The sequence below is a fragment of the Mesocricetus auratus genome, unplaced genomic scaffold (assembly GCF_017639785.1).
Source record: "Mesocricetus auratus isolate SY011 unplaced genomic scaffold, BCM_Maur_2.0 Super-Scaffold_100013, whole genome shotgun sequence".
In the NCBI taxonomy this organism is placed as follows: domain Eukaryota; kingdom Metazoa; phylum Chordata; class Mammalia; order Rodentia; family Cricetidae; genus Mesocricetus; species Mesocricetus auratus.
Window position 1 is genome coordinate 37,849,087 of NW_024429196.1, and position 25,962 is coordinate 37,875,048.

General features: G+C 46.3%; 1 protein-coding gene and 2 pseudogenes across 1 annotated transcript in view; 2 read left to right on the plus strand and 1 right to left on the minus strand.

The window, feature by feature from the left end:
- The first annotated feature begins 584 nt into the window (after window positions 1-584).
- Window positions 585-17,722, plus strand: LOC106021267 (annotated as a pseudogene).
- Window positions 2,091-2,464, minus strand: LOC121143767 (annotated as a pseudogene).
- A 6,073-nt stretch (window positions 17,723-23,795) lies between the features above and the next one.
- Nid1 (nidogen 1) overlaps window positions 23,796-25,962 on the plus strand; it is a 76,616-nt gene continuing 74,449 nt past the window's right edge. Inside the window, exon 1 of the mRNA XM_005071790.4 lies at window positions 23,796-24,104. Coding sequence (XP_005071847.1) covers window positions 23,880-24,104 — 225 coding nt within the window. The 5' untranslated portion in view covers window positions 23,796-23,879. The remainder of the gene's footprint in view (window positions 24,105-25,962) is intronic.

A 25,962-nucleotide genomic window follows, 5' to 3' on the forward strand; every position in this document is an offset into this window, starting at 1 on the left:
GAATCCCAGCAGTGGTGAGGTAGGTAGATGCAGGAGGATGGAGAGTTCACGGTAAATGAGACTGTCTGAAAACACTGAAAAAGAAAAGGAAAGAAAAAAAGGGAAGAGCTGGAGGATGGGGTAGGGACACTGTGAAACAGTCTTCCAGATATGACACGGCTATTGTACTCATGACACAGCAACTGTGGTTGCCTGCACAAGATCAAGCTTGTCGATATTCTAACACCTATGGAGGAAGGACACATGAAATCCTACCCCTAGATAAGGAAGGAGCTTTTGGTAGTTACTGGCTACTGGGGGAAGAGGGAGTCATTTTCCTCAGTGGTGTAGCCACTGGTAAGTAAGTTGTCTGTGATCAAGTAAATAACTCCACACACATACACATGTAAGCAACGCTGATTAAATCCAGAGGGTTTTAAAAACAAGACATGAAAGGAGGGACATACCAGGAGGAATGAGTTCAGAGAGAGTTGGAGCCAGATAAGAAAGGGAAATAGAAGATGGTGTAGGTGGATATGATCAAAAGACATTATATGTGTGTGTACACAATTGTCAAAGGGAAAGAGGCAAGGAGAAGGGAGGGGAGGCAAGAGGAGAAGAGGGAAGTGGAGGAGAGAAATTGCTATGATGTCTGTGATTTGTCATGTCATCTATCCTTAGCTCATTCAAACTCTGCAAACTGAGCTTTTCAGCGAGAAAGGGGCGTCAGAGGAGTTGAGGATACATCCAGGGGCTGATGGACACACTGAGGCCTGAGGGCAGAGCCATGAAAGACTCACTGCAGCACACATCAAACCAAGGAAAGAAACTGTCAGACTCTGGGAATGATGGCCCGGAGGAATGGTGATTCACCCTTGGAAATGTCTGGGAAGTTAGCTGGTAGAGACCAGAAGGCAAACGTGGGAAGGGTATAGTTAAAGAGGTCTGTGACTGGGGGTAGGGCACTTCTCTACCCTGGGAGTCCTTGAAAGAGAAAAGCCAAGGAAACCAGGCACTCGGTTGACACTGAAAAGACAAAAAGGCAAAGAAAATTTGCCATGCTAGAAGACATCAAAAGTCAGAAAGACAATTAAAGATGAGAACCTAATTACCATGTGGGGGTTCAGGCACTCATAAAAGGCTTTGCAAATACTTCTGGAAAGAGAGAAGAATGTGCCTCATTCAGAGAAAGAGCCCAACTCATTAAGTTACTTCATCTCTCTGGGCCTCAGTTTCCCCACCAATAAACCTGATGATCTCTTGCTCTCCCGTCAGGCCCAAATGTACTGTTCTATGGAATGAATGGCTGAGAAAAGCGCTCTCTCTCTCTCTCTCTCTCTCTCTCTCTCTCTCTCTCTCTCTCTCTCTCTCTCTCTCTCTGTTGTTAGTTCTTGAGTCAAGGCCTCATGTAGCCCAGTGGTCTCACACTCACGTGTAAGTGAGGCTGACCCTTGAGCTCCTGAATTTTCTACCTCCCCCTGGCAAGTGCTGGGAATACTGGCATATGCCATCATACCCAGATCTTATTCCTTTATAGCAAATTCATCAATTTCATAGATTTTTGTTTAAACATCAAAAGTTACACATGATCAAGAAAGGAAAATTAAATGATCAACATTAGCATCTAGAGATACCACTCAGGAATATCTTAATGCATTTTTCTGAATTTATATACATACATATAATATATACATTCATTACTTTTTGGACAACTAACTAAACATTACAGATATAATTTTTTGTCTTGGTTTTACAAGCCATGGACTTCAGTCAAGGAATAATCTAGTTGCAGTCTATTTTACAAAGCATGTGTGAGGATTTTTGGTTTCATGAATCCCAGGCTGGCCTTGAACTCCATATCTTCTGCCTCTGTCTCTTTAATTCTGAGATTATAGGATTGTGACACCCAATCAGGCTCCTTGGTGTGTTTAGATTGGAAGAAATGAAGGAAAATGAGAAAAATACACTAGTTTTCCCTGTAAGGGCCCTCGTACTTTACAAAGGGCTTGTTGCCGAAGAACTTTGGAGTCTACAAGGTGTTTTTCTCTCCTTGTTTTTCAATGATTAATAGAAGATTTATTTATTTTAGAATATAGTCATTCTTGCCAAACTTAATAGGATAAGGTGAAATGTTTGGTCAGTTTTCCTTCCCAGAGGAGTCTTTCCTTCTCTCTGTATGCTTTGAAAACATAATATAGTACTAGAGAGCACGGGCCCAATTCCCAGCACAGCTCCTAAAGGTGAGTTCTCAGCAGTGGGTCTGAGATTAGGATAAACCTTTACTGATCTTACATAGGTCCAACGAATAAAAGCAGGTGCTCTGGGTGTTTGGGGCAGTTGTACTGAAGCAGATACTCCCATTTAAGTGGGGCCTTATGCTGGATCCCTTGAATTGCATCTTCTGAGTCTCTGAGTCTCCCAAGAGACAGCCCAGGGTACTAGGGAGAGTGGCCAGGGGCTTGGACTTACATTCAGAGCTCAGCATCTTGGCTTCTCACATACATCTGTGCCTGTGGGACTCTGAAGACAGCACTCTTTCTCCTCTCTTCTTTAGTACTGATCAGCTGACTGTAATGCCCAGATCTTGGGGTCACCTAAAAACCACCATGAAGTCTGAACTCATATGTAAAAGCAAAGAGCCTTTATTTAAGTTCGAGCTTAGACTCTCCATGTCCAATGCAGTGTTTGAGAACAGGGAGATCCCAGCCTGGGTGGGGTGGGTTTTATTATAGCAGAGATTGGGGTGAGGACCTTTAATTGGCTGACATTTGTCTAGGGGTATCTTGGTGAAAGGGGATGGGTGTGTGTTAGGCTAAGGGACATCAGATGATCCTATCTACAATGGTTGGAACGTTTGGAATTTCCTTTGGAACGATAGGTACTTTCCCGTTGGATGGTCTGTTCCTGGGTGCTGCCCAGGTAGTCTCAACTTGTGGTCTCTCCTGGAGTCAGGTGTTGCCCCAGAGTAAACTGAAACTTCAGGCCTACTTTCTGGTTGGTCTCCACTGAGCGTTGGCATGGCAGCAGTGTAGCCAAGCAGCAGGTATGTACCAAGTTACCCTGGGCCCCACACTAACACAGGGTCTAACACATGGGAAACACTGATAAATGAATGGACAAATAAACAAATAAAAATCATGTCTTTTCAGGCACAGTGGCTCACACCCTTGGTAGGCAGAGACAGACAGACCTCTATGAGTTCAAGACCAACCTGATCTACATAGTGAATTCCAGGATAGACAGAGCTATACTGGTCCCCATCAAACATGGACTCAGGAGGCCTCCTGACCATGCAACAGGTTTAGGACACTCTGTTACCTTGGTGTAGTGTTAGTTTTTCTCCTTGTAACTGACAAAGTACCCAACAGAAGCTCACTGGCTGGGGGTTCAAAGGGAGCAGTCCATCATGGGGGAGAACACAGTGACTGGAAAAGTCCTTTATGTCAGGGCAGGAGCTTGCAGCTTGCTCACAACTTGACTGATGTTTCCTGAACTTAGCTTTAAAGACAAACAAATGCCTGTTATTCCAATAGGCCATCAGCAACAGACGGAAGAAAATCTCCCATGCAAGTCTAGCTTGGTGAAGCAATGAGTTTCATTAGGGCTACTTAGAGGCAGATGGGTAAGAGGTTACTTAGAGTAGTGTGAGCAACTTACAAGAGACTCGACCACTGAAGAATGTCTCTCCCTCCCAGCAATGTAACTACTCAGAGTCCTCAGGGAGGTGTGGGGCCATGTGGGCATGTCCTCTCACCGCCACTCCAGGATGGAATGTTAATGTCCCAGTCTTGTTTGGGGACCTGTGGGTAATCACACCTGCTGTGATTTCGAGAATGCAATGGCCGTGTTTGGCCGTGTTGCAGCCAGAGAACAGCATTCCACAACAGCAGGTCTGACAAACAGATCTCCAGCTGGAAACAGATTCTGAACATCACCTTCGAAGGCCCACCTCAGTGGTCTGCAGCTGCTAGGTAAGTTCAGAGAATGATTAAAGAGCTTGGCCTTGAGCCCAAACACGGGACAGTGTGCTGCCTGCCCATCCTGACTTACGTGGTATGTACTGAGGGGGGATGTCACAGGGGGCTGTAAATGTTTGACCTTCAGTTCTGTGCAGGGGGTAGGCAAGCCTGCTTATAGAGGTTGTCAGTTTCTCCACTGAGTATTCCAAGGCTGACTGGAAACTACTGACACTGTGTTGCCAAAGGCCCAAGTGAGTACATTTGTCTCAAAGTTTTCCTCTGGACATTAATTTTCCTGGAAGCCAGGATCCATCCACCTAATTTTTCAGTTTTTACATGGAGGTAGCAAAATATTCAGGAGATGCTGGAGGATGACGTCTAGGTATCTCAGTTCCTGGTTCCCTTGATTGCCAGCCCTCTGCTCCTGGACTTCGGGAGCACTTTAAACCTGGCCTGTTGCAGGGCCTTTCCTACCTCTGCATTTGGATCCTGGTAGAGGTTTGGAGCAGAGCTGTGGACCTAACCGGAACGAGGGAGCCTTGTGGGAGGTGGGACAGGACTTAGACTACAGTTGCTACAGCCAGCTTAAGTGCCCCCGGCTAGGGTCCTAGCTCCTAAAGGTTTTGGCTGTTTTCTCTGTGGGAGCAAAGCAGGTGGTGAATGGGAGGCCCCTTTACAGGGCCATTCAACTTGTTATATTTCTTAGGAGGATTGCAACTTTTGTGGCTTCTTTCTTAGACCATTTTACCAGAATTGTCTTCTATGGCACAGCCTGTAGTTGGTGCTGTGGCGGATGAAGAAATGTTTGTTTCTTGAAGGTGGTTCCAGGATTGCAGGAGGGTGGCAAAAAGGTGGACCTTGGCGCCATCTGCTGGTACTTTGTTTTTTCATCATTCAGATGACCAATGAACAGAAAATTGAGTCAATTCTGAAAACCTTTTCTAAGGAGGAATGTAGAAAAGACAATTTTAACAAAGTAGTATTTAGAGCCTGGAGGAGATGCATGCCTGTGATCCCAACACTGGAGAATGACAAGTCCCAAGCATTGTCACTTAGCCCATGTAGTCCATACTGACCCTTTGATCCTGCCTCAATAACCCAGTATATATATATTCCTATATATATGAAGGATCTGGGGAGATATCTGAGCTGGTAGAGAACTTGCCTTGCAGGAACAAGGATCTGCGCTTGGTCTCCAGAACATGTGTAAAAAGCTGGACATGGTAGTCTGCATTTGTAATCTCAGAAAAGGGAAGATCCCTGGAGCTCACTGATCAGCTAGCATGGTCTAATCAGCGGGCTCCAGGTTCCAGTGAAAGAGCCTGCCTCAAAACAGGTGAAAGCTCCTGAGGAACCACACCTGAGGTTGTCCTCTGGCCTTCACCTAGATGAAAGAAGGCATGTATGTATGTATGTATGTATGTATATGTATACATGTGCACTCACCATGTGAACACACACAGACAAATGAAGCACTATTTAAACACTAACATCTCTAATGAAGGATGCACCAAATCTACTAGCTGCAAAAATGGCCAATTGGGGGGCTGGAGAGATGGCTCAGAAGCTAAGAGCCCCGACTGGTCTTTCAGAGGGCTCTGGTTCAATTCCCAGCACCCACATGGCAGCTCACAACTGTCTACAACTCATGCTTCAGGGGATCTGATACCCTCACACAGTCATGTCTGCAGGCGAAACACCAAATGTACATAAAATACAAATAAATAAAAATGGCCAATTAAATTTTTGAGATATTTTTCTTGCAGTGCTGAGGTGTGAACACAGAATCTTCTGCATGATAAGCAAGCACACTATCACTGAGCCACACTCTCTGTCCACCAAATGCTTGAATTTTTAACTTAACTTCTTCTACTCCCTTACAAATACAGATGGTCGGAGCTCCAGTGGTGCAATCGGTTAGCGATTATATGACAAATACAGATGGTCAGGACTTCTGATGGCTTGGTGTGACATTTTGACTTTCTAATCATGGGAAAGTGACAGGAAACCATACTTTACACTCTGAACTTATTGTCTTTTCCTGGGCCAGCAACACTGGGTGATAGTCACCCCAAGACTTCCAGGAAACAATGGGACACTCCAATGGGCAGGGAACTAAGTCAGCCAACTCAGTGAGTAAGTGTGTTGCATGCATTTTCAGTTGACAAAATTCTCATCTTGCAGTGGGTTTATGGGAGGATGCTCTATTGTAAGTTTAAGTCAAGGCACACCTGCCCTACTGTAATAAAATAGTCAAAGAGAAGAGAAGGGACAGCCAACAGCACAGCTGTGCAAGTCCACATGAAAAGATCCCTAACAGCTCTTTTTCCAGATGCAACCCTGGATGGAGGCTGCACCTAAGAAGGGACAGAGATTTCTTTTATTTTATTTATTTATTTATTTATTTGGTTTTTTCGAGACAGGGTTTCTCTGTGGCTTTGGAGGCTGTCCTGGAACTAGCTCTTGTAGACCAGGCTGGCCTTGAGATCGGCCTGCCTCTGCCTCCCTGAGTGCTGGGATTAAAGGCGTGCGCCACTAATGCCCGGCGGGACAGAGATTTCTGCTGTGGAAGAAACCATTAAGAAAAAAGACAGCCAGGTGTTTGTGGCACACGCCTTTAATCCCAGCACTCAGGAAGGCAGAGGCAGGCGGATCTCTGTGAGTTTGAGGCCAGCCTGGTCTACAGAGTGAGTTTCAGGAAAGCCTCCAAAACAACACAGAGAAACCCTGTCTCAAACCCCCCCCAAAAAAAAGAAAGAAAGAAAAAGTGAAGATATTTTGCAGAGTTGAAGGTGAAACATCTTTGGAAGAAGTTTGACCTAAAGATGCTTCCCAAGGTCAGGAGGAAAATAATCTATGAAAAAGCAAAGCGCTGTCACAAGGAATCTATTGGCAGATGTGCAGGACTGAGATCTGAATGGTTGGGATGGCAAGAAAAGCTGGAAACTTCTATGTACCCGCAGAACTGAAATTGGCGTTTGTCCTCAGAATCTGAGGTATGACTGGTGTAAGACACAAATTACTGCAGGTTCTCTGCTTGTGCTAGATCTTCAATTGCACCTTTGTTAAGCTCAACAGGCCAAATATTGTTACATTTGCTTCCTCCATATTGAATACGGTTCCTCCATATTGAAACATTCCATCCCTCAGGGAAACTCCTTAAAACAGAAATGTAAACAGTTCAAAATAGTTTCTGGAAGCTCCTGCAACTGACCAGATTCACTATTCCCTTCCCTGCAGGAGCAAGCAATAAAAACTGAGAGTACCTATCTGGCAAGCCAAACTGCAAAGAAGACTCTGAGAGTAGGCCTGGATGAAGCAGAAACCAGGCAAGCTGCCTGAAAGAGTTTAGATCTGAGTCACTTAGAAAGCACACTTTCCAACCTGTTAAGTTACCTGCACTATTTCCCATGTTCCCAGCTTCTATGAGCTGTCACTCATGCTGGGGTGGGCTTTGGTGATACAGCTATTTTTGGGTAAGTTCTGCTTCTGTAAGAAATCCCACAGTAGTGATTTGAATAAGAATGGCCCATAGGTTCATAGATTTCAATGCTTGGCCGCCAGGGAGTGGCACTATTAAGATGTGGCCTTGGAGTAAGTGTGGCCTTGTTGGAAGATGTGTGTCACTGGGAATGGGTTTTGAGGTTTCAAGTGCTCAAACCAGGCTCAGTGTCTTGGTCTCTTCCTGCTGCCTGCCAATCTGGATGTGGAACTCCTAGCTACCTCTCTATCACCATGTCTGCCTACATGCCACCATGCTTCCCATGATAATGAATCAGGGCTAAACCTCTGAATATAAGCAAGGACCAACTAAATACCTTCCTTTATAAGAGTTGTCAAGGTCATGGTGTATCTTCACAGCAACAGAAACCCTAAACACCCATATTCCTGTAAGAAACCCTAATAACTCATTGGTTTACCAAACTGGACTTTAATGGTTGGCATCTGTATCTGTACTTTGGTCCATCATGGGCTCCCTCTCCAGGTTGAGTAGGGGTGTGTGTGTGTGTGTGTGTGTGTGTGTGTGTGTGTGTGTGTGTGTGTGTGTGTGTGTTGAATCTTCCCCCAGGAGAAATTTTGTTACACAACACTGCATAGGGGTACCCCAATCTGAAGTCAGCAAATAGGCTCATCTACCAGTACAGCTATGTAAAATCAGTAAGGAGCCAATTGCTTTGACAGATTGCCCTGATTGCTCAATCTCTTGGTAAATACGGCATCATCGGCATGGAGGATCTGATTAATGAGATCTATACAGTTGGAAAATGCTTCAAGGAGGTGAATAACTTCTGAAGTTATCCTGGAAATTCTTCTCTTCTCCATGAGGTGGAATGAAGAAAAAGACCACTCATTTTGTTGAAGGTAGAGATGCTGGCAACAGGGAAGACCAGACAAACAGGCTGACTAGAGAGACCAACCAAGGTGTAGTTTATAGTATTTTTGTATGTGATCAGTCAATAAAGAGTGATTGCTTGGCATGGCAAAAAAGAAAAAAAAAGGATTCTTAACATCTCATGTCATTAAGAAAATACAAATCAAGCCGGGCGTTGGTGGCGCACGCCTTTAATCCCAGCACTCGCTTGGTAGTCCAGGCTGGTCTCGAACTCACAGAGATCCGCCTGCCTCTGCCTCCCAAGTGCTGGGATTAAAGGCGTGCCCCACCAACGCCCGGCCCTTGCTGATCTTAAGACACCTACCCCCTAGCCTGGAAGGCCATCTGTGTGTTGGCCCCACTTCGGGGCCAGACACGGCCTGTTAAGAGTACTGGTGGGCCGGGCTTGGTTTTGATGAGATGTTTTGAACCTTTGGGATCAGGAGCCCTACTGTACTGTGAGTTGGTAACTCATTCCACAGGATTGCTTCACCAGGGCAGTCTGGTGGCACACCCAGCTCCCCAGCTGCAGGAGGCAGAGGCAGGCGGATCTCTGTGAGTTCGAGACCAGCCTGGACTACCAAGCGAGTTCCAGGACAGCCCCCAAAGCCACAGAGAAACCCTGTCTCGAAAAACCAAAAAAAAAAAAAAAAAATGCAAATCAAAGCTACCCTAATCCTAGCACTCTGGATACTGAGGCAAAGGAATGCTGAGCATTCAAAGCTAGGCTAGGTTAATTTGAAAGTTCCAGGATAGCCTAAGCTAAATGGGACCTGCACATGAATCCCTAGAGCCCATGTAACAAAGCTAGGCATGGATATGCATACCTGTAACCCCAGTGAGGGAGCACATATAGGCAGATCCCAGTCATTCACCGGCCAGCCAGCCTGACCAGACCCATAAGCTTCCAGTTCACTGAGACCCATCTCAAAGGAATAAGGTAGACAATATGCAAATATACAATGTGCAAAAGAGGAAGACACGCAATGTCATCCTTTGATCTTTGCATATGTATACACCACACACATACACACACACACACAAATGCACAACCAAATAGAATAGAATAAACCAGAACCAGAACATCACTCCACACGAAATGGAATAGGTATAATGAGAAAGACATAATCACAACCACATGCCCCAAGGATGTGGAGTATCTGTGGCTCCCAAACACCACCAACGGTAAAGCACCATGGTGCACTTGCTACGGACAACAGTCGGACAGTTCCTTGTAAAGTTCAATCTACACTATTTGCACAGCTCAGCAGCCTTCCTCCTAGATATTTGCCCAAGAGAAATAGAAAATGCATATGTTCACACAGAATGTGTACACAGACATTTATAGCAGCTTTATCTGTTACAGCAAAAACTGGAAACAGCTCAAATGTCCATCAACTTGTAAATTGATAAACAAATATTTGCACACCCCAAATATAAAATAGCATGTAGCAATTGAACAGTAGAATGAGCTATGGGAATATGTTGCTATATAGCAAGGAAGAATCTAAAACAATGTGCTCAGCAAAAGTCAGACTCCAAAAGAACATGCAAAATTCCAAGTACTTGAAACTCTTGGGAGTAAAATTGCAGTCACAGAAACAAGATCCCTGGTTGCTAGCGCAACGCTTGGAGTGAGGGCTGACTATTTGGGAATGAGTGATTAAAATGTTCCATATCATGACGGTAGTGGTCACACAATTGTGCACTTTTGTTAAAAGTTGGGAATTCGTATTCTCAAAGTTGGTGTATTTTACTGCATATAAACTGCACGGCAATAGGACTGATTTAAGGAGAGCTTCTAAGAGGAAGCAGAAAGTGGGGCAAGGGTAGAGCTCCACAGAGTCAGTGGGGAGGGTGTGCTTAGCTTGCATGAAGCCTGCATTCAGTGCCAACACGGGGGTAAGGGGGTAAAGGAATAGGAAGAGGAAGAATAGGAGGTGGAAGCTGAAGAGAAGAAAGGGGAGGGGAGGAAGAGCAGTAGGAAAGGGGTGAGGAAGAGGAGGAGGAAGTCTGCCCTAGAAACTATGTTCCTTGAAAAATTACATACAGAATTGCTACCATGTTTCTGTGTCCACATTTAGGCATTAAAGCAATAATCTCTGGGTTTAACATGCATTGAGTTCTGTCTTTTCCTTCTTCTTTTTTTTTTCTTCTTTTTTTTTAAAAAAGAAATTTCTGCTGGGCGGTAGTGGCACATGCCTTTAATCCTAGCACTCGGGAGGCAGAGGCAGGAGGATCTCTGTGAGTTGGAGATCAGCCTGGTCTACAAGAACTAGTTCCAGGACAGCCTCCAAAGCCACAGAGAAACCCTGTCTCAAAAAACCAAAACAATAAAAAATTAAAAAAAGAAATGTATGTGTACTGGATCCCCTGGAACTGGAGTTACAGGCAGGTATGAGCTGCTACATGTGTGTTGGGAATTGAAGCTGGGTTCTTTGGAAGAGAGCCAGTGCTCTTAATCGCTGAGCCATTTCTCCAGCCCTGGGTTCTGGCTTCTTGCTCTTATTTTTCTAGACCATCAGTCTAGAAGATAACAGTAACATAACATAAATAAAATAACAGCAATTACTCCAGGCTGTCACTGGGCTGGTGGTGTTGGTAGTCCCTCCTTGAATGCACCCATTGTCTCTCTAAAGGGGCTCCCTTCTCATCAGAGAAGAGGGCACATGGGAGAATTGCTGGCATATCAGCACACACTGACACACTATTTTCAAGGTGCCATCCATAGTGTGTATTGAAAATTAATGCACAAGTCCTTCCCCTTAGCAACCCGCTTCTATGAAGAAGCTCTAAGCCAGGAATGATGGTATGCATATCTATAATCCCAATACTTGGAAGGTAGAGGCAGGAGGATTGTGGTAAGTAGGAGGCCACTCTACATAGAGAGACCCTATCTCAAAACAAAACAAAACAAAAAAGAGGCTGGAGAGAGTGCTCAGTGTCAAAGAGCACTTGCTGCTCTTGCAGAGGACCCAGGTTTGGTTCCCAGCACCCACATGGTAGCTCACAACCTTTTGTAATTCCAGTTCCAGGGAATCTGATGTCCTCTTCAGGCCTCTGTGGGCACTGCACAAGTATGGTGCATATACATACACACAGGCAAAGCATTCATACACATAAAAATAAATAACTCAAACAATAACAACAAAGATGTTATCTATAGAAGTGCTAGCCAAGAGACCAGCAAGATGGCTCAGGGAATCAAGGTGCTTGCTGGGCAAGCCTGGAAACCTGAGTTCAATCTGCAAACCTGTACATTGATTGATGTGGGGCCCTGAACTGTACAGAGGTAGAGAAAGCTGACCAAATGCTAACCATCCATTCTCTCTGCTCTTGACCGTGATGCTACTGTTCCAAGTTCCTGCTTTGATTTCCCCTCACTGATGGACCATAACCGGGGACTATGGGCTAATACACCCTTTCTCCCCTAATTCTTTTTGTCAGGCTATTTATCACAGCTACAACAATGACAGTAGGACGGAGCCCAGGCCTTTGTGGGGTCCAGCACTGACCTGTGCTTCCTGACCTCCAAGAAGTAAGAAGCACCCTCCTCCCCACACTCCTTCCATCATGAGCTCCACCTTTCCCTCTGTGCCACAGTGGAATGACATGAACTAGAAGAGGTGTGTGTCACAGCGACAAGAGTCACTAATGCACTTAGTTCAGGATTCTTTCCTTTGCTCTGTTGGTTCTAGGGTCCACCGGCCTCCAGAACCATCTGAAGAGGGCAGTTGCCTGCCTGCAATTGTTTGTATTCTGTGAACATTCAGGGGCAGCACGATCCAATCCTATGCCCAAGAGCCCAGCCACCACCTCCCTTTGGTGCCTGCAAGAGTGAGATACAATATAGAGGTCATGGCCTCCTGAAGAAAGTGACCCTCAGGGTCACTCCTTGATGCAGAGTGGAACCCTGGAACAGAGGCAGCTGCCTGCCCTGGAACATGCTTCTAGCAAGAGAAAGAAACCTGCAGCTCTTGCTGCGTTCTGGATCCCTGTTGCAACAGCAGCATATTCTCAGAAGGAGGTCACCCCCGTGATTGTAGCTAGAACAAACACCGTAACACACAGCTCCTGCTCCCCATGTGCTCAGCTCTGTTTTGGGCCTCTCCTATCAGCAACTTGTTTGATAGCACCCATTTCACAGAGGACTAAACAGAAGAACTAGAGGCCTGCAACAGGTCATACCCTGGAGAACAAGCACGTAGGGAGAGGCCTCCAGAGCCTGTGTACTTCTACAATATCCACAGAAAATGACTGGGGAAGTTCAAGGTTCACATTACATAGGGAGTGGGGGTTGTAGGGAAAGGGCAGAAAATTTTTCTTTTCTTACATCTACATTTTTAGAAGTTGTGTGGTTTGTTGGTTGATTTTTTTTGTTTGTTTGTTTTTGTTTTTGTTTTTCAAGACAGGGTTTCTCTGTATTGTTTTGGAGGCTGTCCTGGAATCGGCTCTGTAGACCAGGCTAGCCCGAACTCACAGAGATCCACCTGACTCTGCCTCCCGAGTGCTGGGATTAAAGGCGTGTGCCACCAACGCCCGGCCCTGATTTTTGTTTTTTAACAGCCTAACTGTTGCAGAATATTTAACTATGTAAAGATGTGTTGCTGTTTTACCTTGCCAGTCTAAGGCACCTGATTGGTCCAATAAAAAGCTGAATGGCCAATAGTGATGGAGGAGGTATAGGCAGGACTTCTGGGCAGGGAGAGTAGGTAATTTAGGTTCGGGGAAGAAAGAAAAGATACCAGGGATCAGCCAGCCAGACACAGAGGAAAAAGGAAAGTAGGACATAAATAATGAAAGAAAAGTAAAAAGTCTTAAAGCAGGGCTGGAGAGATGGCTCAGAGGTTAAGAGCACTGACTGCTCTTCCAGAGGTCCTGAGTTCAATTCCCAACAACCACATGGTGGCTCACAACCATCTACAATCAATCTGGTGCCCTCTTCTGGCAGAACACTGTATATGTAATAAATAAATAAAAGCCTTAAGGCAAAATATAGATGAATAGAAACAAGTTAAGTTATAAGAGTTAGTGGGACAAGCCTAAGCTAAGGCTGAGCATTCATACTTAATAATAAGTCTCTGTGTCTTTATTTGTGAGCTGGTTGGTGGTCCAAAGAAAATGTCAACTACACCTAACACTATTTTATCATTTGAAAAATGGAAGCCTATTTATTTTTTGTAGTTTACTTTGTTGTTGTTTTGGTGGGGTTGGGAGTTGAGCCAGGGTCTCATGTAGCCCAGGCTGGCTGAGAATGATTTGACCTTCTGCTCCTCTGGCCTCTACTTCCCAACTAATGGAATTACAGGTGTGCCCTACTATGCCCAGTTTATTTGCTCAGGGCTTCATGTGTGCTAGGAGAACGCTCTACCAACAGAACCACATGCCAACCCCTTTTTGTTTTGAGATACAGTCTCACTCAGGACCCATTGGTCTGGAACTCACAGCAGTCCTCACATCTCAGCCTCCCTGGAGCTGAGACCCCAGGCCCTAGGTCTGGATTAGTTTACATATTCATGTGAAAAACAAATGTAAGGTTGGATGCAGGGGCACACACCTGTAGTTCCAGTATTTGGGAGGCAGAGGCAGTACAGTTATGAGTTCAAGGCCAGTCTGGGTTATACAGTGAGACCATTTCAGAATGCAAGGGGGAGGGGAAGACAAGGAAGAAAGGGGAAGAAAGGGGATGGAAGAAGAGTGGGAAGGGAGTGCAAAGCAAAGAAAGAACAGAAAAGGTGACACAGGGGACAGCAGCATTTGTTTAAAATACAGTTTAAAAATCCTGCTCACCTGCCTAGCAGGTCCAGGGCTGAAGAGGGTGGACTGGAGCAGTATAGAACTAAAATGTTTTTAAGAACTAAAACGTTTCGCAGATGGGCCGAGGAGTCAGCTGCTGCCGTGTTATCTAAACAGTGACTTGTTCTGTCTAAAAATATCTCTATTGTAAACCCAGAAAGATCTGTCAGTCACTTGTCTCCCAGAGGGGGGTCCCAGGCGCACAACACTCTGACTCGACAAGTGTAAATATTTGTGCTCTAGTTCCTGGAAAGGGAACCCCAATTCTCTCTCTGACCCTATATTTCAACACTAGAGTCCACAGCACAGAAACAAATTTGAGTCAAAGTGACCAAATGGCTGGTGATGTCCTTTGCATCTTCCTGCTGGATAGTAGGGACATGATGTCACATAGCTACTTGGTCCACCACAACAAGTGGGCTCAAGGGTATCTGCCCATTTCTGAGTAAGCACAGCTTCTCTCTCTCTCTCTCTCTCTCTCTCTCTCTCTCTCTCTCTCAGAGAGAGCTGGGGCCTAGGGATGTGGTTCAGTTGGTAAGGTACTTTTCATAGCATTCATGAAGCTGAGGGTTCAATTCCCAGCATGCATGCATAGGCATGATGGTACTTGTCTGTTATCCCAGCACTCAGGAGGTGAATTCAGGAGTATCAGGAGTTCAAAATCATCCTTGATTACATAGTGAAGAAGGGCCACGTCAGCTGTCCTCGCTTTGATCTTGGTCTTCTCAGCCTTCAGGAGCTATGAGAAATGAAGTGTTCTGGGGTAGGCGGCTGTCGTGGAAGGCTTGTGTGGCCAAGCCTGCCTTCCCAAGGGAGTAAGAACAAAGAGAAGGATGTCCAGGGAGAAGGGAGGGCATGACGGAGGGTGGGGGGCAGAAGGTTGGGGGACAGGGCAGGTGGTGCACAATGGCTGGAGCAGGATGTGAAAGGAGGGAGGAGAGGCAAAGCAGGGCCTGGTGCCCCGGGCAGAGCTGGGCTTCTTCTGCCGCCACAAGCTCCCAGCAAGCTGTTGTGGTGTGTGAGAAAGCTTTTACTCACCTGTGGTAAAACTGTTAAAAATTACACATATTATCATTGTGTATCATATATAATTACACATTCTCTATGAAATCACACCATTATGTATATAATTATTACACATACATATGTAATTTATATAAAGTGGGGGCCCAGCCTCTATAGTTAAAAGGACCCTGATTCTGATGCCATTTCTCTTTTGGAATTCAGCTGTACTTTTTAGAAGATGAGAACAGTAAGTTGTAGGGTGTGGTAGTGCATGCCTGTACTTCTAGCACTTGGGAGACTGAGAGGCACGAGAATCTCCCCAGGTTCAAAGCTAGCTTGGTCTACATAATGAAAAAACACCATTTACTTAATTTTTTTTTAAAGACAGGGTTTCTCTGTGTAACAGTCCTGGCTGTCCTGGAACTAGTGCTTTAAACCAGGTTGACCTTGAACTCACAGAGATTCACTTGCCTCTGCTTCCCTATTAAAGGTGTGTCCCACCACCACCTGGCTTACTTTTTTAAAAAAAATTTAAGGAAGTTGTAGCATCTCTTTAGTGTCCTTCTTCTCCCTTAAAATCCAAGGCCTAGAGATTCCAAAATTCTAGTAACATTAAGACAGACAGCTTGGGAACCAGATTTTCACATCTGTCCTCACAGTGTTCTGAGGGCTGGGTGGGGCAGAATCAGGGTACTCACTGAGTAGGGCCACACTGGATTCTTCCCCAGTATACTCTGATTTAGCATATTTTTCTTACCTCAGGACAGGACCCCAAGGCAAGAATCTGGAGGCAGGACCTGAAGCAGAGGCCATGGAGGGGTGGTGTTTTGCTCAGCCTGATCTCTTCCACAACCCAGGACCACCACCCCAGGGATAGCAATGTCCACAAGTGGCTGGGCCTTCCCACATCAATCATTAGTCAAGAAAATGTGGCTGGAGCCAGGCTTTGGTGGTGCACGCCTTTAATCTCAGCACTTGGGAAGCAGAGGCAGGCGGATCTCTATGAGTTCGAGGCCAACCTGGTCTACAGAGTGAGTTCCAGGACAACCTCTAAAACAATACAGAGAAACTCTGTTTTGGAAAAAAAAAAAAAAAGGAAAGAAAGAAAATGAAATGTGCCTGGAATATGATGGCCTTTAGGTTTCTGTGAGTTTCAGGCCAGCCAAGGAAGGAGAGGGAGAGAGAGAGAGAAGGAGAGGGAGAGGGAGAAGGGGGGGAGGGAGGGAGGAAGAGGGAGAGTCTGTGTCAGTGACTCAAGAAAACCAATAAATAATTAAATAAGTAAAAGTCTCATAGATTTTTCTACAGTGAATCTAATGAAGGCAGTTTCTTACTTGAAATTCCTCTTGTCAGACATTCATACTAGCCAGGTGGTAGTGGCACATGCCTTTACTACCAGCACTGGGGAGGCAGAGGCAGGTGAATCTCTGTGAGTTCAAGGCCAGCCTGGTCACAGCACAAGTTCTACACAATGATACCTTGTCTCAAAAAAGCCAAAAACCAGAAAAAAATTGACAAAAACTAATCAGTACAGACTTTGTGGAGGGACTCTGTGCAAGTATGGTGAGCAGAGCCAAGAGACTGTGACCTCCATGTTTACAACCAACTCCCAAGATGAGGGATGCAGAGATAGTTAATCCCTTCCAGGGTGGAGTCATGATTACCTCCTGCCTGGCACTTCTACTGGGCCCCTAGGTGAGTGAGGAAATTTCACAATCAAATGTTCACCTGTTTTATTTGTTGAGACCAGAGGGCAGCAAATGATAGTCTATAGGCCAGATAGAGACCATTCATTTTTATGTTACCTGCAAATGTTTTTACATTTTAAAATGGGAAAAGCGCTTTTTCTGGTGAGAAAAGTTATTCTAATAACCTAATACCCTTCTAAGGGTATTTTGTCTTGTGGCCCACAAAGCCTAAACATTTCCATCTGGCTGGCCTTTTATACAAAAGGTTTTGTCCCTGCTGGAAACAATTCCTAACACACAGTAGGTCCATCGAGTGAATGAAGGAACTGGATGGGTGCTTCCTCAAGTTCCATTGAGGAGCTGGGAGGAGGCTCCAAATAGAATTCGGTTTTCAGATGCATATTCACCAAAGGGCCTGGCAGTGGGACAGTAGGGGGCCGGAGGATACGTGGGGGGTAGGGTGTGGGGGAGGATACCGAATCAGGACCTGGTGGCCAGAAGAACAAAGAGGAGCTGAAGGGAACCAGGGGTGGGGAAAGGGAAGCTGGCAGAGGAGGGGGACCAGAACTCATCCTGGAGCAGAAGCTTCTTGCTGAGAAGGGAGCATTCCAGCTCAGGTAGCAGCATTAGCTTGAGGCCTACCTCGCTTCCTGCAATTTCCAGGCGTCTCCCTAGAAACTGAATTTACAGTAAAAGGACCCGTCCTAACCCCCACCCTTACGTAACCCTAGTGGCCTCCCGGTTTTATCTTATCAGATCGTAATACCATGTAAGTGGCCTCTGAAGCTCACCCGCTAATCTCAGTTTTGGAAGAGAAACAGATGGAGGAGGGGAAGCCTCCTTTGGAACCTGTTGAACAACAAAATTCCAAAAGCTTCCAAATCTACGCAGCCACCGGCAGCCACCAGGGGACCAAGAAGTGAGATTCTTATGAGAAGCCCACACTCACACCCTCACCTCTGAGTACCTTTCTTTTTAGTAAACTCCAGATATATATATATATATATATATATATATATATATATATACTTTTATTTAAATTAGAAACATGCTTGCTTCACATGTCAATTCCAGCTCCCTCTCCCACCCCTCCTCCCTTGTCTCTCCACAAGTCCCCCTCAACCCCCCACCCAATCCCCACACCATTCCCCAGGGAGGATCTCCTTGGGGGATCTCCAGAGTCTGACATTTCATCCAGGGCAGGACCTATGCACCAGCTCATCCTGAATTTTTTTTTTTTTTTTTTTTTTTTTTTTTTGGTTTTTCGAGACAGAGTTTCTCTGTGGCTTTGGAGGCTGTCCTGGAACTCGCTCTGTAGACCAGGCTGGTCTCAAACTCACAGAGATCAGCCTGCCTCTGCCTCCCAAGTGCTGGGATTAAAGGTGTGCACCACCAACGCCCGGCCTGAATTTTTTCTAAGCTGCCGTGTGGCCAAGGATCCAGTTTTTGCCTGAGTAGAGGTCTTTGGAATAGAATTGCAGAGGTCAGGCAAGTGATAGCAGCCAGAAGCAGATCTCCACCCTGTGCTGAGGTTGACACAGCCGGATGCTCCCTCTGCAGTGCACACCCTGGTCCTCTGGGAGGTGAGAGTGAGGATAGCACGTTGTAAAGCAGCTCAGCATGGTCTAGTATCTGACATGTCAAAGCCCGAAGCTTCTAACAGCACACACTGGTTTTCATAGCGCTTTGAACTCAGTAGGTCCTTTAGGCCTCATGGGGCTGTGTACCCTCTGACCATCATAGAGCCGAGACTGTTGCAGTGACCCATAGACTACCTTGACTGTGTAGTCATGGCAACAAGGTAAGCAAATGATACCATGATAGACATTTAAATATCTGTGCCCACAGTGATGGTAAATAGGACTGTTAATATTACATCTTAGAAAGAGGGAAAGGTGTCACAGACCCTCACCTGGGATTTCAGCTATCACTTCCTCCTGTTCCACTCCCAGATGCTTGTGGGCTTGGCATGGAGGAGGTATGTTGTAGTACATAAAGAGAAGAGCAGCTTGGCTAAGGGTTAACCCATCAGTGATAAGAACTTTTGTGAGTTGTCACACATGCTGTGATGGGACTTTTGGTGATTCAACTGCCTTAATGAGGGTTTCTATTGATGGATGAAACACCATAAGCAAAAGCAATTAGGAGAGGAAAGTGTTTATTTCACTCACAGTTCCATATCACAGTTCATCAATCGTCAAAAGCAAGGAAGGCAGGAACTCAAACAGGGCAGGAACCTTGCTGGAGACAGGAGCTGATGCAGAGGCCACGGAGAAATGCTTCTTACTGGCTTGCTTGTTCCCAGTGGCTTGCTCAGGCTGCTTTTTATGGCACCCAGGACCGCCTGCCCAGGGATGGCCCTACCTACAATGTATTGGCCCTCTCACATCAATCACTAATTAAGAAAATGTCCCATAGGCTGGCCTACAGACCAATTTTATGGATGCATTTTCTCAACTGAGGTTCCCTCCTCTCAGATAACGCTAGCCTGAGTAAAGTTGACATAAAACCTAAACACTGTCTTTGTGCCCTCTGAGATCTTGTACATGAATAGAATCATATCTGCTGGAGATTTACAGACAGTTGTGAGCTGCCAGATGTGGATACTGGGAATCAAATGCAGATCCTCTGCAAGAACAATAGACATTCCTAACTGATGATCTTCTCTTCAGCTCCCATACTGGCTAAGAATTGGCCAAATGCAAACATCAGGATTGTTCTCCCTAGTTCCCATCTTCCTACTGCTGAAATCACAAGCATGGGCCACTACACTCCTCTTCATTTTTTATCTTAAAATTTAAAAAGAAATGTTTGCAGTATTGGAGATCAACTAAGACCCTTGTATATACTAAATGCACCCCTGGTCCACATTTCTAAAGGAGTGTAGTATGGAATTATGGGTTCATTGTTGCTACTGAAGTTATCAAATTGTTCTTCTTCTTTTTTTTTTTTTTTTTTTTTTTTGGTTTTTACGAGACAGGGTTTCTCTGTATTGTTTTGGAGGCCCAGCCCGGCCTCGAACTCACAGAGATCCGCCTGGCTCTGCCTCCCGAGTGCTGGGATTAAAGGCTTGCGCCACCACCGCCCGGCCTCAAATTGTTCTTAAAAGCATCACTGATGCCTGCAATGGGACATACACCTGTAACCTCTGTACTTGGAAAGCTGAGACAGGACAATTGCTATAGGTTTGAGGCCAGCCTGAGCTACATGAGTACCAGGCAGTTAGCCAGAGATATATAACAATAGCTTGCCTCAAAATCAAACAAAACAGCCTTATTAAAATTTTATATTTTTTCTTGTTTCCATTTTCGTGTGTGTTTGTGTGTATGAATATTTTATATGTGTAGAAAAATATGTATATGGGCACACATGTATGTGGGTGCATGTGCTCTTGCATCACACACATGTAGAGGCCTGAGTTTCATACCAGGAATCATCCTCAATTATTCTTCTACCTTATTAAGGCAGGGTCTCTCTATCAAATCCATAGTGCATTGATCTGGCTAGTCTTACTACACAGCTTATCCTCTGGGGAACCTCTGTCTTTTCAGAGGCTAGAATTCCAGGCAGGCCACCACACCCAACTCACATCCATGTGGTTTGGGGGCTTGTAACTCACATCTTCATAATTTCAGGCACTTTAATCTACTAAGCCACCTTTTGAACCCCTTGTTTTACTTGTTGAGACAGGGTTTCATATAGCCTAAGCTGGCTTCAAACCCTTCTATGTAGATAGGACATCGATCCTTGACAAAAGAGAGAATAAAAATCATATGAGACTACTAAAGAAAAAGATCACACTATTATAAACAATTTTGTTGTTTTGGCCTAAGCTGACATTGAACACAGCATGCAGTTGAGAATGGCACTGAACTTCTGATCCCCTGTCTCTACCTCCTGAGTTCTGGAATTACAGGTGTGTACTAACACACATGATCTTTACATATATTTGTAAAACATTCAAAGCAGTTTATGAAGTGAAGTTTCTATGATGAAGATTATAAGAAGCATCTGGGACTATAACTCCTAAAGGAACAAGGATGCAGTCTACAGTGTCCTGGCAGGGGACAGAGAAGCAGAATCACATCTCTCAGGGACTGGTCAATGTGAAGTGAGTGCAGGCCTATAAATAGTGACAGCCAGTTTAAAGTACAGGCTGATGAAGTAAGGGACCATAAACATACATAAATAGAGCATGGCTGTTAGCTAGAAACACTGGACCAAATGCATCTGCTGTGTAAACAGAGAGTGGGAAAGGCGAACTGTGTAGACAACTGTGGAAAGGCAAGACGGCACATCAGTTTTGGGATCAGACAAAGCAAGATTTGAACCCTTGCTCTTTCACTAGCTGTATGAGACCAGGTGAGTTACCTTACCCCCCTACAAATGTGACTCCCCAAATCTACCATGTGGCCCTTGACTGTACCAGCACTAGGCTCTATGCTAGAGAGAGCACCAAGTAGAAGCAAAAAAATCCCACAAGTAGTATTTCCCTTCCCTCTGTGTGTCTGCTGGACCGTTATCTTGCCTTTCTCCCCCCAGGACATTGCTAGTTTCTCATAAAAGGGATTATGTATTTGTGGTCATGGTATCTGACTCATGACACCTTCTCGGGAGATGTTGAGATAATCAGCATCACGAAAACAACATGTTCAGATAATAAAGGTAGCTTAGCATTAACTGGATTATGTGCTCAACGAATAGCTCCGTCTGATTTCAGGGATGACCTTTTCTAACCCTCGTAACAACAATCCCTTCATTGTTCCCGAAAACATCCCAATCAAGTGAGAGCGATACAGAAACTTGGCTGTCTTTCCCCGCTTGTACAGCTAGTTGGTAGGGGGTGGGAGGATATAGGAGGAGGCAGGCTCTGTTCCTACAGTCACCAAGGAGAATTCCACCAGCCAATGGGAGTTTCAGCAGCTGTCTGAGTACCAAAAAGGGAGAGAATCTGTGAGAAGGATAGTCGCATTCCAGGCACTGAGTACAGCTTCAAAAAGAACAGTTGCAAGCAGGAAAGGGCTGGTGGGCTCAGTTTCTTGGCCTCTGGTGGCTCTCAGTGGTGTAGGAGTTCATGGGTAGTCTGCGCAGGTGAACCCAGGCCTCTGTATGAAATTCTATGACTGAAACAGGCCAAGCCAAGGCCCAGGATCCCAGGCTATGCATAGATGGCATGGGGTTGGTAGGGAGCTAGGAAACATAGCTGGGCACAGGGAAGGGATCAGAGAGCTGCACAACAGATCTGACAACAGACTGCCACACAGACAGTACCATCCCTCTTTAGCGAGGGGGATAATATAACAGCAGAGATACAACTTAACATAGATGCTAATGTTATAAGTGCAGTGTAAACAACATAGATGGAGGGGCTTGGCATGTATAAAGCCCTTGACACGTGTTGAGTTCCACATTGCAAATAAACTAATAAGCTATTAGCCAGCTGGGTGTGGTGTAATTCCAGCACTCAGGAGTCTGAGGTTAGTAGGTTGCCATGAACTAAGGCCAGTCTGAACTATGTAGTGAGACCCTGTCTCAAAACAAAATAAGTTCCTCGCCAGGTTGTTTGACTAGCATTCATGAAGCCCTAGGTTTCATGCTGAGGAGGAGGTATGTGTGTGCATAAGCCGAGCTGGAGAGAGAGGTCAACTGGGCAAGGTGTTTACCACGACAGCAGGAGGACCTGATATTATGAACCCAAGAGGAAATACAGCCCACAGAAACACTGGGTGTCTAGCAAACTCTTGGTATCTGTTACTGCTGACTACTCAAGAGTTTAAATGCAAGGGCATCTCCTGGAACCCCCCCTCCAGGAGTCAGGAGGCATATTCCATTTGCCTCTTTCTTCATGATTTTGCTGGTTCGAGGCTCACATTCCCCACCAGTCACATCACACATAATTTTGTATGTACTGGGAGAACTAATGGAGGTTCCAGGCCTTTACTTTGAGCCACAGGGAGGAAACAGGGGCATCCTGTTGACCCCTCTGAGGGAAGGGTCGGATATCCCACACTCCAGCGTCCTCTTCCGTGCTCTCACAGCCTGTGCTGGTTTTCCAGTCTTCAGGTGGAATTCAGCTCTAACGCCATTTCTTTTAGGCTCATTCTTTCTTTCACTGTAATGTCTGTTAGATTAATTCCCCTCTCAACCACCTCGCTGCACTCCTCAGTCCCACCAAGGTTGTCCCCTCTTCCTGTGTTTTCAGTTAACCTAGCGTCAAATTAATGATCAACAGCTTATTTGAAATATCACTTAGTAGGCCCGTGCCTCTTTATCAAGAACTGTCCATGGGTCTCTGAGCCTCTGGGGAGCTCAGATTCTCGGGTTCGTTGTTATTCAGCTTTTTTCGGACAGCCCCAAATTTTCTGTAGGGTGATGTCCGGTCTCTGGAACCCAGTCTGCTCCGGTCTTCTACCCCCCCAGGGCATCCTGATGAAATTGCCTGACTTCCAGAAGACCTGGTTTGATTTCCAGCACGTCACTCGAAGCTTTCTGTGGCCAATTACTGAGTCCCATACTTGTGACTTTGTCTGGCAGGTGTGGGTTCCTGTTTCCTGCGGAATCTCATAACTGAAGGAACCCAGAATCAGAAACTGAAAAAAAATGCTCAACGAATGGTTGGATGAATAAAGGCACACATATCTGCTAGGCCTTTTGCTAAATTCCAGCACCCGCCCAGTCTTCTCCCTGGGGTGGGCTATGTCCCTGGTTCCAGAGTATTTGTTTCCGGGTTGTCCGCTCTCCAGGAATTAGCCTGACTGCAGAATGCTGTTGCAGAGTCCCTTCTTTCTGGATGGGAGTCCACCGTTGGCTTGGGTAGGGAATTCAGGGAACCAACGCCCACTGTTGCGCCGGGGACCTCGGGGTCGCCCCTCTTCCTCCCACTCGCAGCTATTGGTGGACGGGACGGACGGGCGGGGCGGGCCCTCCCAATAGCCCCTCGGTTCCCCTCCCCTATTTCCCGGGGTGGGGACACTGAGGAGGCTGGAGGCGAGGAGGGGCTGCCAAGGGGCGTCGAGTTACATCTCCGCCTCCTCCGCCTTAGCTGGAGCCGCCGGGGTTGCAGGACTACAGTTGGGAAACATGCTTGACGCGAGCGGCTGGAGCCGCGCGGCGTGGATGTTGGTGCTGCTGCTGCAGCTATTGCTAGTGAGGCCCGGAGGCTGCCTGAGCCGTCAGGAGCTCTTCCCTTTCGGCCCTGGGCAAGGGGACCTAGAGCTGGAGGCCGGGGACGACGTGGTGTCCCCCGCTCTGGAACTGATCGGAGAACTGCGCTTCTATGATCGTTCGGACATCACGTCGGTCTATGTGAGTTGGAGCCGGGCGGGGAGCAATACCAGGGTACGCTGGGGGCGCCAGTCCAGAGAGACAGATGTGGGACCTGGGCGTCACCCATGGGGACCCGAGAGGTAGCTGCGGGGCGCGGGCGCTCCGCTGGGTCTGTGCACCTAGAGGATTTTCACTGCCTGTTTGTCGCTGTCATCACAAGAGCACGCGAGGTCTAGGGTGGCATCTGCTTCCCGGATCCATCCATCTCCGCGTGCGCCCTGCCTGGACCTGGGGACCTCGGGTGGAGTTTTCCTTCACTGTTCAGTGTGCCTCTCGCCTTTGTCCCGAGCCTTCCTTCTGGGACAGGTTCCGGTACCCCGCTGCGCAATGGCCAGAATTGGGTAATAGCCTGCACGCGCGCCGAGGGTCTTTGCTGATGGCGAGTTGGAAGGACAGGGGAACCGTGTTGCCCCGCCCCAGAGTTCAGCGACAGCTCCTGCATCTGTGTGCGTGGGTTCTGGCTACGTCTTGGCAGAGATTCTGCTTTCTTACTCGGGCTCCTTTCAGAGTCCAGAGGTTAGGGCAGGGAACTCAGGGCGCCCCTTGATCCAATTTCCTGTGGCTGAAGTTGTCACCAGGGGCCCCAGATGAGGAGGGGGACCCGCATGACCTTTTAGGTGCTTGAACCTTCCCAGTGCCGGCAGGGCTTTGGCTCCCTGTCTGCCTGGTCAAGCACTTTCATGCTGCTCAGGCACACCATGTGGATTTGATATAAAGCTTGTGTGCATTCCACAAGTGGGGAGACTATACAAACGACGGCTGGGGCCTGTCCTGCGGGGGAGTGACTGGGCTTGCCTGGCCTGGGCAGATAGCGTGTGGCAACACCCACGTGCATCTAGTCGGCTTTGCCTAGAAAGAATGAGTCCTTAGTCACACCCACAAAGGGCTCTCACCCTGAGCTGGCTGATTGTCCTGACTCGTGGGAAGCCTGGAGAAGGTTATAGACTTTAGTATGCTTTCAAGTACACACAAAATGAAATCCTTCACCTTACCAAAGAACCCAACTTGTGGAACACACATCAAAATATTAAGACATATACTCAAATTTTATGTAGTATTCAGGCTTCTCCTCCTGCCTCCTCAGCCTCCCTCTCCCCTAGGCTAGTGATCAAATCCAGGGCCTCCTGCAGGAAAGACAAGCACTCTACCAACTATATTACAACTCGGCCCATCCTGTTTCTTTTAAAACACCGTGAAGTAAGTACTAAGTGTAGTGGTAGCACCAGCAATGGTTTAGGGTGATCTGAGAGGCAATCTGAGGCGTATCAATAGATATCTGCCAGATTTACTTGTCAAACCTGACAACCTAAGTTCATATCCTCGTCCCTAGGACCCACATAGTAGAAGGAGAAAACTGAGTGATCCAGGTCCCCTCCCCACCATGATTTTAAAACCTCCCCAAACAAGCAAAGCACTACGGCAGGCAGACCAGACAGAGCTAGAGTCAAGAGGCTTTGGCCTGATTTTACTCTGGCGCTGGAAGCCACCAAGGAGACCAGATGGAGAGTGTCCTGTGTCTAGCAGACATTAGAGCCAACAGTCGGGGACAGGAAGTGGAAGTCTGGAGACACTGGTTTATAAGAGGAAATAGTAAAATAAATGCATAAATAAACTGGAGGTTGTGGCATAGGCTTGTAGTTCATGAGTTTGAATTTGAGGATATCCTGGGGTATAAGAAACTTTACCTTAATAAGGAAACAAAATTAAGCCGTGTTTGGAGTTCTAGAAAATGGCTGCTATCATTTATGTTGCCCCAAAGAATAAACTCATCTCTCCCAGCCTGTTGTTTATTTTATTAAAGTTTTTCTTTTTTTTATTGGATATGTGGGCATATGTG